Source organism: Parasteatoda tepidariorum, chromosome 6 (genome assembly GCF_982258835.1).
Source record: "Parasteatoda tepidariorum strain Cologne lab strain chromosome 6, Ptep-v5.0, whole genome shotgun sequence".
Lineage (NCBI taxonomy): Eukaryota > Metazoa > Arthropoda > Arachnida > Araneae > Theridiidae > Parasteatoda > Parasteatoda tepidariorum.
In genome coordinates, this window is record NC_141760.1 from 23810505 (window position 1) to 23829540 (window position 19036).

The 19036-nt window shown below is 30.6% G+C and overlaps 1 protein-coding gene across 1 annotated transcript in view; it reads right to left on the reverse strand.

The window, feature by feature from the left end:
• Positions 1 to 19036, reverse strand: part of LOC107445282 (tachykinin-like peptides receptor 86C) — an 81757-nt gene that overhangs the window by 19682 nt on the left and 43039 nt on the right. Inside the window, exon 2 of the mRNA XM_016059640.5 lies at positions 1115 to 1330. Within this exon, the coding sequence (XP_015915126.3) occupies positions 1115 to 1330 (216 nt within the window). The remainder of the gene's footprint in view (positions 1 to 1114; positions 1331 to 19036) is intronic.

The following is a 19036-nucleotide window of genomic DNA, read 5'->3' on the forward strand; positions in this document are numbered from 1 at the left end:
AACATCTCTACCGACTAAAAAGAATCAGAATATTTCTACAAGATTAAAAGAAATTATATTCTTTTAACATATTTATTATATCTTTTTTTTTAAGGAAAAATAAAATAGATGAGATAAAATAAACTCAAAACATCAACTTACTGCTAAAAATGGGAAAGGAACGATAATTTTCATTGTGCACAGTGAGATTTATTAATAAATAATTAAAATAATATTTTTGTACATCTCATTTTGCTAAGAGGCACTATAAAAGCTGCGGTGACTCAGGGGTTGGCTGCCCAATGAGGTGGAGCAAGTTCGAATTCCAGCGGTTTCTGGTTGGTACATATTTACTCCTGGATCGCACTAACCTCAGTGCGGTCATGAAACATCCTCGGTGGTAAACTGATAATGGGCTAGATAATGGATAATGGGTACCTCCTTGCCGTTGATCTAACCGTGAGATGTTTTCTGGGTTTTCCTCTCCATGTAACTCGAATCCGGGCTAGTTCTATCAAAAAGTCCTGCACTAGATTGTTCCAATGCATGATCCTAGAGTTATCTAGTCTTTTGGGTTGATTAAAAATTAAAAACTATAGAGTTTAAAGTTGATTGTCGTAAACTCAGAGTTGGGTCTGCTGTTGAAAAAAAACTAGAACACCTGATATTTAAGCAGTCATAAAAATCTTAGTATTTTGTGCGAAAATTCGTTTTCCTCATTAGTAAGCGTTAGTTTCAAATAAAAAAACTTAAAAGTGATTATATTCAACAAAACTTAATTTTATTTGTGTGTGACCAAAATAGTTTATTTTAAATTTTATCTGATTTAGCTGAAATCTACTGTTTCAGCCTCCTAGGAAAAAAAACAGATAGTTTAAAGCAAATGCACAAAGGGTAAAATAGAGGCAGATGATCACGATTTGCTGTCATACTGCAGTATCATAAATCATCCCTTTTCAATAAAACATCATACTTCAGCAAAATGTAAAGTAGTACTAAGTAACGAGTTATTGAATATCTGTTGTTGACGCAATACTCCCTGCGACGATGCATCTCTTGCGTGCTCAACGAGTTTTTTTTAAATGAATTTTTTTATTGAATAATAATCTAAAATAAATTTAGAAACCATACTTACACATGGTCTGTATAGGATTTTCCCCACACGTCATCAGGCCATTCTAAAGAACATAGTGTTCTGTATCCTTGATCAGCATATTTGTAAGTCACAGTGGTTGCGAATAATAGAGATGGGAAAGATAACAGGCAGCTTAGAAACCAGACAGCGCATATGATAGATACAGCAACTGTCTTCGTCATGCGAGGCCTCAAAGGACGAGTTACAGCAACAAATCTGCAAAAAATAAATGTTTATTTTATTTTTTTTTTTTTTTGAATGAAACAAATCTATTAATGCAAACATTAATGTGAAGGTAGTAAGTTAAAGCAAAAATTAGCTTAACTGCGTCCCTGATTATCCTGTGTCAACTGGGGCATATATAGATTGCAAATACAGTCGAACCTCGCTAATTCGAACTCCGATTACACGAATGTTTCGATACCTCGAAGGAAAAAAAATTCCCATCAAATTTCCTACACACTCAATGTTAAAAAAAACTTGATTTCACGAATTTTTCTTTCTAATCCCTCGATAACTTGAATTTTTTTCTCTCCATAAATAGTGTAGATTTTTCTTCTGAAAATAAAAAACTATTCCAAAGAAAATTAAAAAATTTAAGAATAGAAAACCAGTTCTCATAATGATAATTTTTTTTTTTTAAAAAATTGACATAAAGACGTCAGTGGCATGGAATGATGTGTCTTTCTCTACGATAATGAATGGCTTCAAGAAGGCAGGATTCATTAAAGATCACGAAAGCAGTCAAACAATCAAGATCGTTAATTCTGCTGAAAACTACACAGAAAATGATTGGGACAGATTGACCGAACTCATGAAACTTGATGACATGGAATTTCATAACTTTGTAAACGTAGATGATGCAGGAACAGTGTGTGGTCAGTAGGATAACAATGATATCATCGCTCAAACGAAAGCTTCTTGTGAACTATCAGAAGAAGAGGATGAAGAAATCGAAGATTTACCTCCCAATGTTACTAACAAACAAGCACTTTCTGCAGTGGACACTGTAAAGAGATTTATTGAGAGGCAGCCAAATATGTCAGAGGAGATATTTAAAGCTATAGTCCACTTCGAAAGTGTTGCAGACAAACTTCCTTACACATCTCTAAAGCAAACAACAATTGAAATTTTTCTTAAATGAAAGTGTAAAAAGTGTTTTCAGAATAAATATGGAATAGTAAATAAAGTATGTAAAGAACATTTTTCTTTACTCAACCATCGATAACATACGGCTTTTGATAACTCGAATTTTCGGTATCTCGAATTTTTTCTCCTCTCCCTTTAAGTTCGAGATATCGAGTTTTGACTGTATTTATTATTCCGAGAAAACACAGGTGTAGCAGAATTCAACAGTACGTTTTATTTCATCACGTTTTTACTCGGCCGGAAGCAAATTACCGATTGCCATTGTATATACAATGTCCGATTGGATTGTATATGGGTGATTCTCACGAAACATGACAATTCACTGTCCCTTGCTCCATCCGGACGTATCCGTTTGGGTTCACGTCCCGTCCGGAGGGTGCCTGAAGCTCCTCTGGGAGCTGTAGGTAGCAGAAAACGGAGTATATACTCTTTGAAGAGTCAAAGCAACGTTTCCGCGTGCTTCGAGTCATAGTGTGGTTCGGAACACAGATATGGAAAGGTCTTTTGTCGTCGAGCGAGACATCCATGCAGTGACTCCGCTCCAGGGCTAAGACAGTCGTTGGTTCTTTGGAGCCAACGACTGCCGAAAGGGAAAGGCTCTTCGTAGAAGCGTTCATAAGAACGCTCTCGAAGGGGCGAGAAATTTCCCGGCCAACCGCTTGTTGGTCAAATGAAGGAGACGCCTAGCACAGCGTTGGCGCGTTAAAGTCGTCCCCGACGTCAGTCCGTTGAGCATAGAAGTCAGTCGTTAAAAAACTTTGCACTGCTCATCATAACGGTGAGGCCAATTTTGGACTCGAAAAACCACCCTCTAGGGAGTTCCCTAGAAAACGAAGGCAGAAACCAGCTCAGGCAAGCCGTGTAATGACACGCGAGGTCGAGTTGAAGTTTCCCCGACAATAGTGAGGCGGGCGGGTCCGCGGTCGTTAAAAGAGGAGCTGGTTACGTCCGGGCTCGTTCCTCCGACTGTGGTTTCGTCGGAGGAGTAACCGGCACAAAGCCATTCAATGGGTAAAGGGTTGGATAAACCTTAGGTACCAAGCTACGTGCTCGGAGGACTGTCCCTTGCTCCAAGATCTAAGACTATAATACTAAAAGAACTTTTTTTTTTAAAAAAATTAATAAATAGCATTGCTGTTAGCATCTTAAAATGACTTAGCACTAGCATTGACTGTTTTGTATACTTAAAAAATTTAATTGAATATCAAAATGTCATTTTCCTGGCATGTCCCAAACAATATTTCCAATAATAACTAGCTTCAAAGCTTCCCATACACTTTTCAAAATCTAGTTTTTCTTTATCTTATCCTATGTAAGCATTTCTAGAATATACGCAGAGGGTATTGTTTACTAAAACTTCGTTTAAAATAATTTTTTCTGTCAATAATTCTTTTGTCCCATGAAAATCTGTCATTTTCCTGGCTTATGAATGCCAGGACATTGAAGTGTTACTAGAAATTCCTTTTAACTGCTAATACTGTGAAGAGGGAAAGCAAATATTAATCTAATACCAAGTTTATGTATGATCGTAATAAGATTGGATGTAATCAAAGTTATTTATTTATTTAATGATTGATCATTATACACAATTTTATTCTGTACATATCAGCACCAAATTCTTTTTGTTTCTTTCTACAGTGGATAAAAAGAATTAATTTAAGCAATTCATGGTCCATCTAACATAAAGGCTTAAGTTGAGTTACTTACTATTAACTTAAAATGACTGTTTCTTAAACTTCTAAGGTAATATGTCATTTTCCTGGCATTCAAGATTCGGTGAATTTCTATTTTTTTTTCTTTTCTCGAGCAAATGTCAATAAACTACACTGCTGTCTAAAAGATATTAATAAGTGTAGCTAAAGAAGTATACAAAAAAAATTTTAGATTATTTTGAAGACTCTAAATTTGAAGAAATTTTTTGGTCCGAATTGTCATGTTTCGTGAGAATCACCCATATACGATGGTAGTAGAATATGCATTGAAAAAATAGCGCATCGCTTCACTGGCATTTGGAGAGTATCGCTTCCTTGTTGCTCCTTGTTTTAAAAATTATCATACAATGGCTAATATTTAACTTTTTTTCATTTAATGATAATTCGTAATAGTAAACCTGATGGTAAATTAAATGTCTTTTAAGGTCTGGTTTCGTAGGACAAGCGCCTTATCTGGGCGTCAGCGGCGCGTCAACGTCCCGCTGACGCCAACAAAATACTGGTTTGTTAGCTCAAGGCCTGGTTTCTTAGAATTAGTGCCTTATCTGGGCGTCAGCGGAGAGTTGACGTAGAGCTGACGCCAAAAAAATACTTTTTTGTTAGCTCAGCGTGAGCAGTCGGTCCAACGCAGACATTATCTCTCATTGCGCATGCGTTAATAACGTAAACAAATATTTATTTTGAATTTGTATTGATTTTGTTATTGTCGACCAGTGTTTTAGAGAACAAATAATGACTTTGTCCAAGAAAAAACACATTATAGCTGAGCTAAATGAAGAGTGCTATGTTTAATGAAGAAGCTATGTTTAATGACAAAATCAAAATCTTGGCTGATTTCAATGTGCTGTTGGATGTTGTCCGCCATTGCTTCTGTGGTTAACGTCACGCTGTAATCCAACTGCAGTTGAGTTGGACGGCAATTGCAGTTCAAGATGAGCGTTCGATGACGCATACTATCAAACTCACAAATGGACCAATCAGATGTTAGCGCTGATTTCCAGCTGACGGCGTCCTGTCCTAAGAAACCAGGCCTTTACGCACATGAAAATTAAAATTTCAACTTAAACCTTGTGCATTATGTTTTGTTTTAGGTCCTTTTATTTATTAAAGAACTAAAAAAGAAATTGTTGATTTTTTGCATTTTTTTCTTCTTCTAAAAATTGGAAAGGAAAATGGTTGAAATGTAATGAAGTAAATATGCGCTTAACTAAGAAATTGGTGGTTGTTGACGGCAAATGACTTTATATAGAGTAGGGCTGATTAGAAAAAAGGAAAAACGGTAAATTTATAGAGAATTTGAAATTTAGAGCGAAAGGCTGGATTGATTTTCTTACTGCTGCTTAAATATATAAACAAAAAATTTTAAGCAATTTTTAAAAGTTTAATTTTTTTTTATTTATTAATTACCGTTAATAAGTATTTATTTAATTATATTTTTGAAAAGTTGTCCTACCTATTTATCATTTAATTCCAGTTTTATGTCATTAAGAGAATTCAATTACTTTCATCAATAAAAAAAATAGTAAACTATCTCAGTACTAACCAAGAGTTAAGCTGTAATTTCTCAAAAAGATAGTATTTTGTATCGATTAACAAATAAAGACGAAATCCACTGTTGAAGAAAAAACATTATTGTTTTGTTTATTATCAAACCAAATAATCAAACCAAAACAGGATTTAGAGAAGTCATAAAAATCATATTGATTCTAAAAGTCAAGCACTTATTTTGTAAAAATGTTATGTTAGAAATCGTAAAAGAGTACTTACTTAATATTCTAAAAGTTTTCTCAGCTTTATCGCAGCTATGTCTCAGATTTTTAGAATACAGAAATTAAAAGCATTTTTTCACCATTGTCTCGACACTGAATTAAAAATACTTTTTTTCTTAGAGCAGATCTGCTTTACTATGGTTTTATGATTATTCATAACGCCGTTTAAAAGTAAAATTATTTATTGTCCGACACAGGGTTTTCAATAATCCGTAATATATGTTTTTTAGAATCTTATCCATAAGCAAACTTAAAAAATAGGCAATTTATAAATCGCAAATGTTTATTTAAATGAAGAAAAAAATAAATTTAATATCGAATTCAATACTATTGATGTATTCAGGTTAAGAAAAGATGCAATTTAAAAATCACAAATTTTTATTTAAGTGATGAAAAAAAATAAATGTGTTATCAAATTCATTATCATTGATGTACTCAGATTAAAAGCCTCAAAAATTTTGATAGCCTGGTGAATCTTAGAAAAATGTTTCAAATAGTACTTATTTTAATTTTATTTCAAAAATAAATAAATAAATGTGTTATGGAATTCATTACTATTGATGTACTCAAGTTAAAAGCAGCAAAAAATAGTTTGATAGCCTGGTGAAACTTAGAAAATGTTCCTAATAGTACTTATTTTAATGTAATTCAGTTTTTTTCCAATTATACGGAAATTTTTGTTTTTCATCACGTCATATTCCTTGAATTTTATCAATGTTTTGATTAAGATTACTATTTTTCTTTATTTAAATTTTAATTTACTGACATACTTTACACATTTTTTGCTTCAGTTTTCAACATGATTGAATAATAAGTTGAAATTAAACAACATTTCCTAATTGTTTGTTGTTACAATCTTCTTATGTATATTAAAGTTTCTATTTTAAAAAGCTTTGGTTTCTTTTTATGCAAAATGATGTGTCAAATAAAGTTGCTTTAATCCTTTGAGTTTTTAAAATATTTTTATTTCTTTTCAAAGCATAATCCATCAAAATTCCTGGCAGTTATTTAAATACAGTGAATATATTCTTTGAAAATATTCTATCACAATTCATAAAAAATACATCGATTACTTCTTGAAAATTTACTTTCAATTTTTTGACATGTTTGAGTTTGAGAACCTCTAAAATTTTCATAAGTACAGGTCTATACATTTTCAATATAACGCAAAAACTGTGAAAATTCATGGTTTAAATTTCTTATACTATAAAATTCAAAATATTCGAAACGTTTCATATTAATACAAAAATATTCACAGTGTTTTATTCAAACTTACTGCGTAAATTTTTGAATCACTAAGATAAATTTTTTTTTTGATAATGGAATCTCTTTATCATATAACAGAATAAAAGTAAATACGTAATTTAAATATGTTGCAACGTTAACACACACACACACATTCGTTAACACATCGCTTTATACATTTCGTTTTATGTTTCATTCTGTTTTTTCTTCATATTTTATTTTCTGTTTTTGCGTGATATTTTTGCTTAATGTGTTCTATTTTATTAGTTGTAAATTTTTTGCAAATTTTTTTGAATGCTCCTCGCACTATTGTACTGATATATTTTGCTTCGGCAATATTGATACATTATAAAAAAGCACTCCTCTTTGCAGGTATAATCGTGAGAGCTGATGAAAAGATTACATCTTTTATTTTCCAGATTTTTATTTTTTTTCATTCCCTTTTCGAAATTTTTTTTATTATTATTTTTATTCTTATTTTATTTTTTTTGCCCTTTTTTCATAGTAATTTTTCCAAGTTTTCAATATATTTTGAATCTTATATATATATATATATATATATATATATATATATATATATATATATATATATATATATATATATATATATATATATATATATGTATACACAAGGAAGTAATTTGGTGGAAGCTACGAATTATTTTTAAAGTTACAGTTGTTATATAGTTGGAGAAAAATGGAATTCCAAGGTTTGTCCCCTCTCCCGAGATTAACTTCCCGCCATATTGAATTTACTAAAAGAGTTTGTGGTTAAAAGGGAAAAAATTCAAAATTACTATCTAGACAAGTGAGGTATTGTTTCTCATATATTTTTTCGCCGAAACTCTAATGATAAAAAAAATAAAATCGAGAAAAACTGATTGATCGAAAAATATAGAAGATTTATGCATAAAAAAACTGTTTTTTAAGTTATTTTAAACAACTTCAGTAATTTTTACGTTTCGAAAATGTTAATATGCAAAGAAATCATGGAATTCTATAATTTTGAACATTTATTAAATGGAATGAAAACCAAGTCAATAGGAATAATATCGTAGAAGTTGAAAGAGCTATAAAGTTTTCATTGACAAAAATTATGATTTCATTCTTGTGTTTATTTACGAGCATGATAGTTCTCCTAAAACAGATGAGGCATTGTTTCTTATTTATTACTTTTCGCTAAATTTAATATAAGAAATGTGCGTCAGTGGAATTAATAGTTTACAAAATATAAATCTTTCATGCTTAAAAAAATACACTAGAAAAACTATAAATTTAATACTTCAAGTCAAAATCCAATATTTCTTTTATCAACTGTGTAACATCAAACACACTGGTTAAAATGAATGCAATACACTCCTTTAATTTATGTAAACATAAATAAATTTTGACTTATTAGCTTTACTGATTTCATTCTGGTTTCATATAATTCAGTTTAAAATTGCACATAGGCAGCAATAGCTAATTTTACAATTTCTCTAGTTAAATATTGCATCGTAGTAGCGTAAATGTCACCCATTTGCGCTACTAATAATAAAAAACTAAGCTTTCATCATACTAACGTGAATAAAAATCAGAAAAACCGTAATTAGCATAAAAATAGAATTTTTAAACTATTAGTCAGTTAAAAAAACTGACAAAACAATATATCACAGACCTAGTTTAATGTTTTAATGTTTAAATCCGCCAATTCTGAACCCCACTTCTCCGTTAAATTCAAAACGGTGGTAACCTAGACTCAAATTACATTTTTAAAAGAATTTGCAGACTTCTCCTTAATTATTTTTAATATTTAATTTTTCAACTACTTATCAACTTATAAAATATCAAATGAAGTAAAAAACTGCAATATTTTGACAAAAATTCTGGTCTGAATTGCCATCGTTGGATCTGGTAAGATTCTAGTCTGCTCATTCTCTGGTAAGATTCTAGTCTCCTCTAGTCTGCTCACGGCTACGTTTGACTGTCTGCTCGTTTGATCAGCTTTGACAAACTTACAGATGGGTCTCGGTTAAGTTTTTTTTTTTAACACTGTTCGAAATTTCTCCAGAAAAAATTTTTAAATAACAATTTATTTAAGTGATTTTTTACTGTATTCAAATAACCATAAATAAGACAAACTGTAAACTCTGAGAAAAACCACTTACTAACTCCTTTCACCTTAAGCGGTTAAACAATAAGAATTTTATTGTACCAACAAGGCCTTTCTAATGAAGTTGGTTGCGAAGTTCCTTGCAGCTGGGTACGTATTATAGCCGGGAGGGCTAATATGTAAATCTCATAGCCGACAGAACGGAGGTTCGATTGTTCGAAGCTGGAAAGCTATTTCACCACAATATTTCTTCCATTCTCTTCGACACGTGAAAGGTTTCCAGCTTCCTCCACTCCCCAATTTGTGAACTTGAGCTGTTACAATAAGATACTCTCATATACGCATAAATGGCAGCATAACGTCCAGTTAAAAAAAAAAAATTACGGTTTTGAAACCATGCTAGTTGCAAATAATTGGAAAACCGTACAATTTTGTTTTCATAGTTTTTTACCCATACTAGCTGTAAACAGTTACAAAACCTTTAGTTTAAAATTGTTCTTTACTGTAAATTTTGCAGTGAATTGAATGGACAGACTGTTGCCGTTTATTTTACCATAATTTTTGAATGAAAATTCCAACAGTGCTGATATTTTCCAGAATAATACACTGAGAAGAAAAGTGCCATCAAAACTACCAAAATATGATAAAATTCACCATGTTTCTGGCTCTACGAGGGCGCCAAAGACTTCGGTAATTTTTGCCGAAGCGCTTTGGCCATTATTTAGGTAAAATTAACAATACATTATCGCTTTATAGTATCTGATATAATTTGGTAAGTGGTGTAAAATTCAGTAATTTTATTATGATACCTCAGAGCATGGCATAAAAGCCATTTATTCTGAAAAATATATTTTTCAGATTGGTATTTTTAGCTAAATGTTTGGTAATAGAAACTATAATTTTCAAATCCTGATTTAGCAGTAAATCGTTACATTATTAACGAAAAAATTACCAAAAGGATGGCGTAAATTCCGTACAGTTTGATTTTTCTAACCAGAATTAGGTTTTTTTCCCCAGAAATTCCATTACTATACAGCACAGTAGCTTTACCAGAAATTTTTCTCCTTGTACGCAAGTGTTAAAAAAATTCAAGCACAACAATTCAATTTATCCAGTATGATTTAGTGAAACGCTATGATGACTTTTCATCTTAGTTCGCTAATTTCATTTATCTTGATAACGACTTTTTACATTAGTGGTCTTTCTTCTTCTCTGCTTTGCCCATAAGTTTCGTGGGAAAGAATCTTAATGTGCATGTTCATACGTGTTTAAAGAAAGCGAATGTGTATAAAGAAGAATTTGAGTGCAGAGAATTAAGTGTAGGAAGAATTTAATATTCTATGCACTAATTACGATTATAATATTATTTGCTATTAGTAACTTATATCTACTTCAGACAGTTCTATTTTACCTTCTCAAGTACTTCAACAACATTTAAGTTTGTCTTTTAAAACGGAATTCTCGGCGAATTTTCTTAGTTAGAATTCAATTAAAAAGCCGTCACTCATTTTACACGCAAATACTCGAAACTTTTTTTCACTTTCAGGCTAACGTTGTGTTTCATCTAACAGGAACGTTGATTCTAGAAAGACACGTTTAAATTTTATGCAGAACGGAAAGAAAGAAAAACATAGAATCATTTGCAAAGTTTTTAACTGAATTCTGTGTATGCCTAACTTCTATATTTTGGAGTGTGAATGATAAGTTTCTTTATTGTCATTTTTTTATTGTCATTGTTTTCTTACTTTATTTCTCTTCTTTATTCATTCAAAATAATTTATTATTTAAATGATAATTTAATAAAAAGTTTGTATGCTTTTTTTAACACTAGGTCTACGGGAAGCGTCATTTTGACGCATTTCGAATTTTGTAAGGAAAATTACAAAACCCGTTTGCATTTTTATTTTATCTCTTGTAATGACTTTTATCCATTGATCGAGGTAAATATATATTGAAATCTATTTTCTTCAAAAGCGTTGAAATATTGAAATTCTTTTTGTGGTATACCTTATCTCTACGGATGTGCGTCAATTTGACACGTTCGTAATTTAGACAAAATTTTGAGTTAGTATGTAAACATCACATCAATAATAAATAGGAATGTGCCAACAATACTTCGATCCGTTATCCGATATCGTTATCTCAAATGAAACAAGCGATAAACAACTGTTGCCGATAAGCAATAATAGAAAGAACGAACGTAGAATGTCAATTGATGTCAGAGTGTCAGATTTTGAAGGTTTCAGTTGCTTGAATCGAGTATTGAAAAATAAAATACTAGAATATTTCATAAATATATATCGCATATTTTCATTTTTTATTCTTATAGTATATAATCACATCGCCAAAATAACTAAAAAAACGGTAAATAACTACTAAGTAAATTTTGCAAATATAAAGTGGTGAATTATATAAGCCGACGAATTATTTAGAAATAGAGGTGAATAAAAATCTACTAAATTGAATTTATTAAACCAAGAATCACAATTGATAAACTATCACTTTAAAATATATATTTGCTGTCCGGAGCAAGTTGGCATCTCTGTAAGTGCTGTTATATGTATACGTTCATGCGTTAAATTGACGCGTTTACGTAGAGATAGGTATATAAGAAACGTCCGTAAACCTTGTGTTAATAAATATATATGATATAAGACAAAACTGTATAATATATTTAATCCATAATTTGATTTCAACTGATATGAGTAAGCAAAACCGTTGTTACTTATATATTATAGACTTCAAATGTGAAAAATTATTTCAAATCACATTTAAATCTTATAATAGATATTATATTTAAAAAATGTCTTCGATTTATTGAATCAGTTAGGAGGATAAATAAAATATATTTTTTTCAAAATTAGTTTAAAGATTAACCGCATTTATTTCGGTTTATTTTAAATGCATTATAAACCTTATTACGAAGAAAAGATAGATCAATTTTTAACACAAATGTTTAATGCCAGAAAATAAATTGCTTACACTCCAAAATAAATTTTATTCATAGTTAAATTTTGACTTAGATGAGCTAACAAAACCATACATTACTTTATTTGTCACTTATTCACTTAAATGTAATAATAGATATTTCATTTTAAATAAAAATATATTCAGTTTATTAAATCAATACGATGTATAAATAAAATATAATTTTTATAAAAATATTGGAAAGCTTAACTGAATTTATTTTTCGGTATGCAAGTATTTCCACTTATTTAAATAAATTTTGAATCTTATTATGGAGAAAAGATCGTTCAATTTTTAAAACAAATATATGACTTAAACGAAATTTCTCTTATCCCAAACACATTATTTTGCATGTTATGAAACGAGGAAAAATTGATTATAAATCTCACTTAAGTCAAATATAAGATATTTCACTTTCAAGAAAAAAAAATATTTTTATTGACTCAATTTAATGCACAATTCCGTCTAAAATAGATCAGGAGAACTTTTTAAATCTAGTATGAGATAAAATTTTTTTTTTTTCTCAAATCGCATTATTATTTTGAAACTCAATTTCAGAAAAAGCTACTATTATTGTGTTGCAACTCATTATTTTCGAAGCTTTTTTTTTAAAACTATGTTTTTTTTCCCTTTAAGAAAATGGCTTCTTATATAATGCTTTCCTCAGAGATAAAATCGCTTTCTTCGTGAAACTCAAATTTTTTGATCTCATTGTAATGTTGATGAACTCCATGCAGCAAAAAGAAGGAAAAAAAAAGAAAGAAAATATAAAGCTTAATTTATAGAATGAAATCTAAATTTTATTACCCCAGGGGCTTTTCTAAGTAATTTTCCTTTAAACATTGTCAATACCTATTTGAAGTCATTACAATAATCATGCGCTACATGGCAATTATTGCATAAAAAATGAGAGATTTCAAACACCAACTTACAACTAAAATTGGGAAAAAGGTGCAAATTCTCATTGTGCGCAATCAGGTTTATTATTAAATAATCAAAATAATATTTTGTAAATCACATTTTGCTAAGAGGTGGTTCTTGGATAGAGCACTCGCCACTGTATGAGGGGACCCGGGTTCGAATCGCAGCGATGGCTGGGTGATACGAATTCCACAAACGGCTCACACCGACAGCAATGCAGACGTAAAATATCCTCAGTAGTAGACAGATGATGGGCTAGAATTCCCTCGCCATTAGGCTAATTGTGGAAGGTTTTCGTGGTTCTCCTCCCCATGTATCGCAAATGCGGGTTAGTTCTATCAAGAAGTCCTCCATGAAGGCAAATTTCTCCCAATACTGGATCTAGGAGTTCCCTTGTCCTCTGGATTGGGCTCAAAGTTGCAAGGCTACGGAGTAGAACATTAGTAGTCGTAAACCCAAAATTGGGTCGGCTGTTCAACGACGGTTATAAAATATTTAGAAAACATAAATGTTAGTTGTTAATGCAATTATCTTTAAGTAGACTAAAAAAAATCTTTAAAATATAGGGTATTTATTTTTTTAAAGTCAGTGTTTGAAATGTCAAAAAAAGTAAAGGAATTTGTTTCAATGCATTTCGTTTTCTTGAATTTTTTTTTAAAAATGTTATAAAGGAATAAAAAATTTGAAAAGCTTAATGTTAAATAGGCTAAATGGAAATTAGAATAACGCTTGAAATGATAATTAACGACTTATTTTTAGCTAGAGAGAATAAGAAATATTATATTCAACTATAAAATGAAACTTAGTTACATAAAACACTGACTTGATAAATGAAACTTATTTACTTTTATTCTTTTATTTTAAAAAAACTATTTCTTTATCTATAACAATGTATTATCTTTTTCAGATACAAGACAAATAAAAGCGATTTTGAAAAGAGTCAGTTGTTTATTTAGGTACTAAACTTGCATTCATTGATTTATTTTATTCTTTTCACCCACTATCGATTTCGGAGTTTATTTATTTCTAATTGCTTCTTTGGCCACTAGAGTGCTATTTGTGCTCTTAAACAGCAATCATTGCAAAACTTTAAAAATATTTCCACACCTTTTGTAAAGGATCTTTTGCTTTGTGTGTATTACGCCAATCTAGTAACACAAGTAGAAAAATATCCTGGTATAATTAAAGTACTTTATAGTAATGAAAAAAATAATAAAAAGTGACAAAAATAATTCTGATTAATGAAACCAAAAAATATGTATTTAAACTATTCACTTGGTAATTTTTTCTCAAATATTTTATATGATTTTCTCGGTTAACTAGAAAATCTGGTGGTTTTTAGAATTATGTTTAATATTAACACACATATGGTAAAAATACAAAATTTAAATTTAAATTTCTCAAAATAAATGGTTTTATGAAATGATTTTAGGCAGGGCTCAAAAAACCGCCCGTCCTCGGCGGTCAAAAATTCCCCACGGACAACGAATTTTTCGAATCCGACTTCCCGTTAGATGGCCATTTTCCCGTTAATGTTCGTGATACATTTTCAATTTTTGTTATCTTACAAGAGTCTAGCACCTCACTTCTAAAATGACCCTCTAATCTAGAAATACAGCAACTACTAATCATTGTGCAATTTGTATAAATGTTTGTAATAAATAAGAGAAAATTATATTTTTATTTATTTAGAAGCAACGGGTTAGTTTCAAAGGAGGACAGGTACATTGTTGGACAAGCCGTCCTCTGGGACGGGTAAAATTTCTGAGTTTTTTCGAGCCCTGATTTTAGGTTTCATGATAAAAATTACTAAATTTTACCTCATTTACCAAATGTTATCTATAGCATATAAAACCATATTTTATTGTTAATATTACCAAAATTATTAGCAACGTGCTTCAATAAAAATTTCTGAGCTTTTTGGTGTTCCCATTGAGCCAGAAACACAATAAATATTAATATATACTTCTGATATTTATTTTCTAATGGTTTTGACTATTCTTTCTCTTTCAGTGCAGGGCTCACTATAAAACAGCTTTTTAAGTGCTTGTTTCTGATTTTTGTTTCACTTTTGCAAAGTTTCCAATCAATTTTTTTTAAAGAAACATTATCTAATATTTGACATTTTAGCAAAATTGTCAATCAATTCTTTTAACGAAACTTAATCTTAAATATATTTGATATTTTAACTCTAAATTAAATTTTCCTCAGAATTTCAAATACATTATATTTTTTTGCTTTATTTTTTAAAAAGTAAGAAATAAAAATTTTATTAAGTTCTCAAATTTTAAGAAATTTGTAAAACATAAGATAGAAGTTTTGCAATTATTTGTATGGATATTAAACCGTGTTTCCACGCATTAATTTAAATTTCCACACATTATATGTTTTTCCACACATTATATGTGTTGAGTTTCGAAAAAACTCTCTAGCACTTTATATTAAAATACAAATTACGAAACTTTCTCACAATTAATGAGACTGTAATGTCAGATTTAAAAAGTTTGCTTTAAAAACACTCGATTTCGTAAAACGGCTACTAACGAAATTCAAACCTATGTCATGTGGTTTCTTACACAGTTTAGCAAACTAGGCACTTGCAACTCGAGAAGAAGACAAATCATTACGCTTAACCATGTGATTAAAATGAGACATAATTGGATACCTGGAAGCGATGTCATACATGTGTATCGAACCTGATTGGCTCCTGAATTGACAAATATTACGATTTGCATACGGTGACGTAAGACATCCAATTGAAGACATCCAATTGCAATAACAGTAAAGTTAAGTTTTTGGGCATGTGATGGCGACAATGTAACTTTTTTTTCTTCAGATTAAGTAAAATCCGTAATTCAGTGTGAATATAATTATTTAACATATTTAAACAAAAGTTTGCATTTTTGACAGTTGAGTGGTCTCTTTGTCCAAATTAATATATAAATCAGTAAAATGTTAGGTAAGTATATTAAAATTAAATTAAATTTAGTTATTTTGTTTCGTTAAATGTTATATTGAGATGAATATTGAGATGATTTCATACATTTACTTTGCAGTTTTGTATTTTTTACTGATTTTGAAAACCTTAATTTCTGGTAAATCATTACCATGTGAACGAAAAATTACCTAATGCATTGTTTGAATATCATATATTTATTTTTATTAGCAGAATTACTGTGTTTTCAAAATTATCATTACGGTTTCAAAATTACCATTACGGTTACTTGTTTATGCTTTTGAAACTCACAAGTTATTTTGCATCGTTAAAAACTTATTAAGAAAACAGAGGAAATATAAAAACTTTATTTTATTTTATAACCGTCTTTGAACAGCCGACCCAATTTTTGGGTTCACGACTACTAATGTTCAACTCTGTAGCCTTGTAATTTTGAACCCAATCCAAAAGACAAGGGAACTCCTAGATCAAGTGTTGGGAGAAATTTGCCTTCGTGGAGGACTTTTTTGATGATACTCTCCCACATTTGCGTTACATAGAGAGGAAGGCCTGATGGTAAAGGGACTCTAACCCACGATCAGTCTACTACTGAGGATATTTCCAGCACTGTGGTCGGTGCAAGCCGGATGCGGATTCGTATCGACCAGCCTTCGGTGAGATTCGAGACCGGTTCACGTTATTGTAAAGCTAACGCTCAATCCCCTGAGCCATCGTAACTCAAAAAGTGAATTTGAACTATTGAAGTCTAATCTTAGAAAATGCTTCGAAATATTGAACTGATAAATAGTAAGGTTTTAAAAAGGGATTTAAAAAAGCCTTTTTTTTGTACTTATATTTGACCCATCAGGAAATTAAAAAAAAACATATGGCAACTCTAAACTGAAAAAATAATTATCCTAACTTTAATTAATTACATTTAAAATTTGAACAAAAACAACTACAAATACCGTTGGAATTATTAAATTTGAACGAATAAAAAACTTCTCTGCTTATCTAATTGAAAATAGAAAAACTCCCTGGAAGAGGAGATTTAACAATTTAATTATTTCCCGCCTACTTTCATTTCAATCTTGTAATAAAATAGAGAGTGGAGTGAAAAAGGATTTTCGAAACATAAGAACTTTAAAAAAAATCTTTACCATACTTTTTACTGAAACGACTCCTTACCGTGCTCCCATAGAGTCAGAAACACGGTAAATTTTACCATAATCTGATAGTTTAAACCATACCTTTTTTTCTGCTTACGTAAAAATCCATTGTGCAAATCTAAATTTAGAATTGATTAGGTAAAGAATGCCACCGATTTCTTTTCACTCGAACATATTTACTTCATTTCAATTTCAATGAACTATTTCCTACTTGAAAAAGAGTTAACATAAACATGGCTTTTATTTTCTCTCGGCATACCTTTGAGCGGATCGATTATCGATTGGTATCCAGGAAATTCAATGATGCTTCAAAAACTACTATGGGAACTCTTCTTCTTTACCATTCATTGTCTTTTTTTTTTCTAAACTTATTTCAATATATTGGAAAATAGAGAGATATGGGAACATAATCAAAAAACCGTTTAATATTTAAGATTTGAAAAGTATGGTTTGACTATAACTGTAACTATTTAAATATGAATGTTTATAAAAATGTTTTATTGGTAATTATTGAAAGGCTTAGAACATAGTGATAAGCAACGCAAGGATTTCTTTGGTTTACTTCCAAATCGGAAATAGCTTTCGAAATTTCCATAACGTGACAGCATATTATACACACCCAAATTATCTCATCGTTAGGCTAAGGTCCATGACTGGTAAAAAATGTTCTAGTCACAAAGAGATTCATAGAACTCTGTCCTAGAAAAATTTGTCGTAAACTGTATGGCCACTAACAATATATTAAAATTAAGCCTTTCGCTCGGACATTGGCATTTTCATAGATTCGGGCAATTTATACCAGCATATCAATGAGATGATATATCAACAAGACAAGCCAAGAAACGAAGCGAAATAGTGCTATGGTGCTTTTTGTACTCACTCAATTTTGTACTTGCTCGTACTCACCAATGTTGAGGGAATGCGAGAGAGATGTTCTATGGCACCGGCCAAAATCAAACCCGAAACTTTGTGTCCGTAGTTTGATACTGTAAACCCCATGGAAAAGGGTGTAAATCCCCAAATTGCAATAGAAAGTTTAATATAATAAACATATAAATAAAAATGTTATATAAAAAAATGTCCCTCAGTGGCCTAGGATAAAATCTGTCACCGTGTTTCGTCTGATAACTGGCCACGATTCCCTGAAAAAAACATCTATGTCGCATCAACGTGGTTCATGATCCCTTCTGTACATTGTGTGACCTCCACGAGGTAATGGACTTGTCTCACCTGTCAAAGTGTCCTGCTTTCCCTCGGAAATCTATCTGGAAACTTTACTGGATTGCTCGCTCGTATTTATAGATTTATTGTTATCTTTTTGATGTTCAATTGTCTCTTAATGTGCCATTGGAAATTAAAAAAATAAACAACAAAAAACATATAAATGAATGGTTAGGTTTGCTAATTTTTCTGAAGTTGATTAAAATAAAGATCAATAGGCTTTTTTATACACATAAGAGAGATGGCCGTAAAAAACAACTCTCCAGATCTTACAGAAATTAATTAGTGCACATGAATAATTTTTTCCCTACATGTAAATCGATATATTTTCTACTAAAAGCTCTCCTAGAAGAATCTCCTAAAGAACTATTTGCAAATATGGCTTACCAATATAATGCCTCAAGCAATTCATTTATTCGATAACGATGCATTGAGAAAAAAGTATGGTCAAACCTACCAGAATATGGTAAAATTTTCTGTGTTTCTGGGGGACACCAAAAAGCTTGATAATTTTTATCGAGGTGCTTTGGTAATGATTGGGCAAAATTAACAATAAAGCAAGGTTTTTTTTAAAAATTTGAGATGAAATTTGGCAAATGTGGTAAAATTTGAAGATTTTATCACGATACCTTTGAACATGGAATGCAAAAACTATTCCGTTGATTAAATTTTCAATAGTTTAAATTTCAGTTTCGTATTTTTTTACTAAATGTGTGATAACCAGATTTATAAATTTGAAATC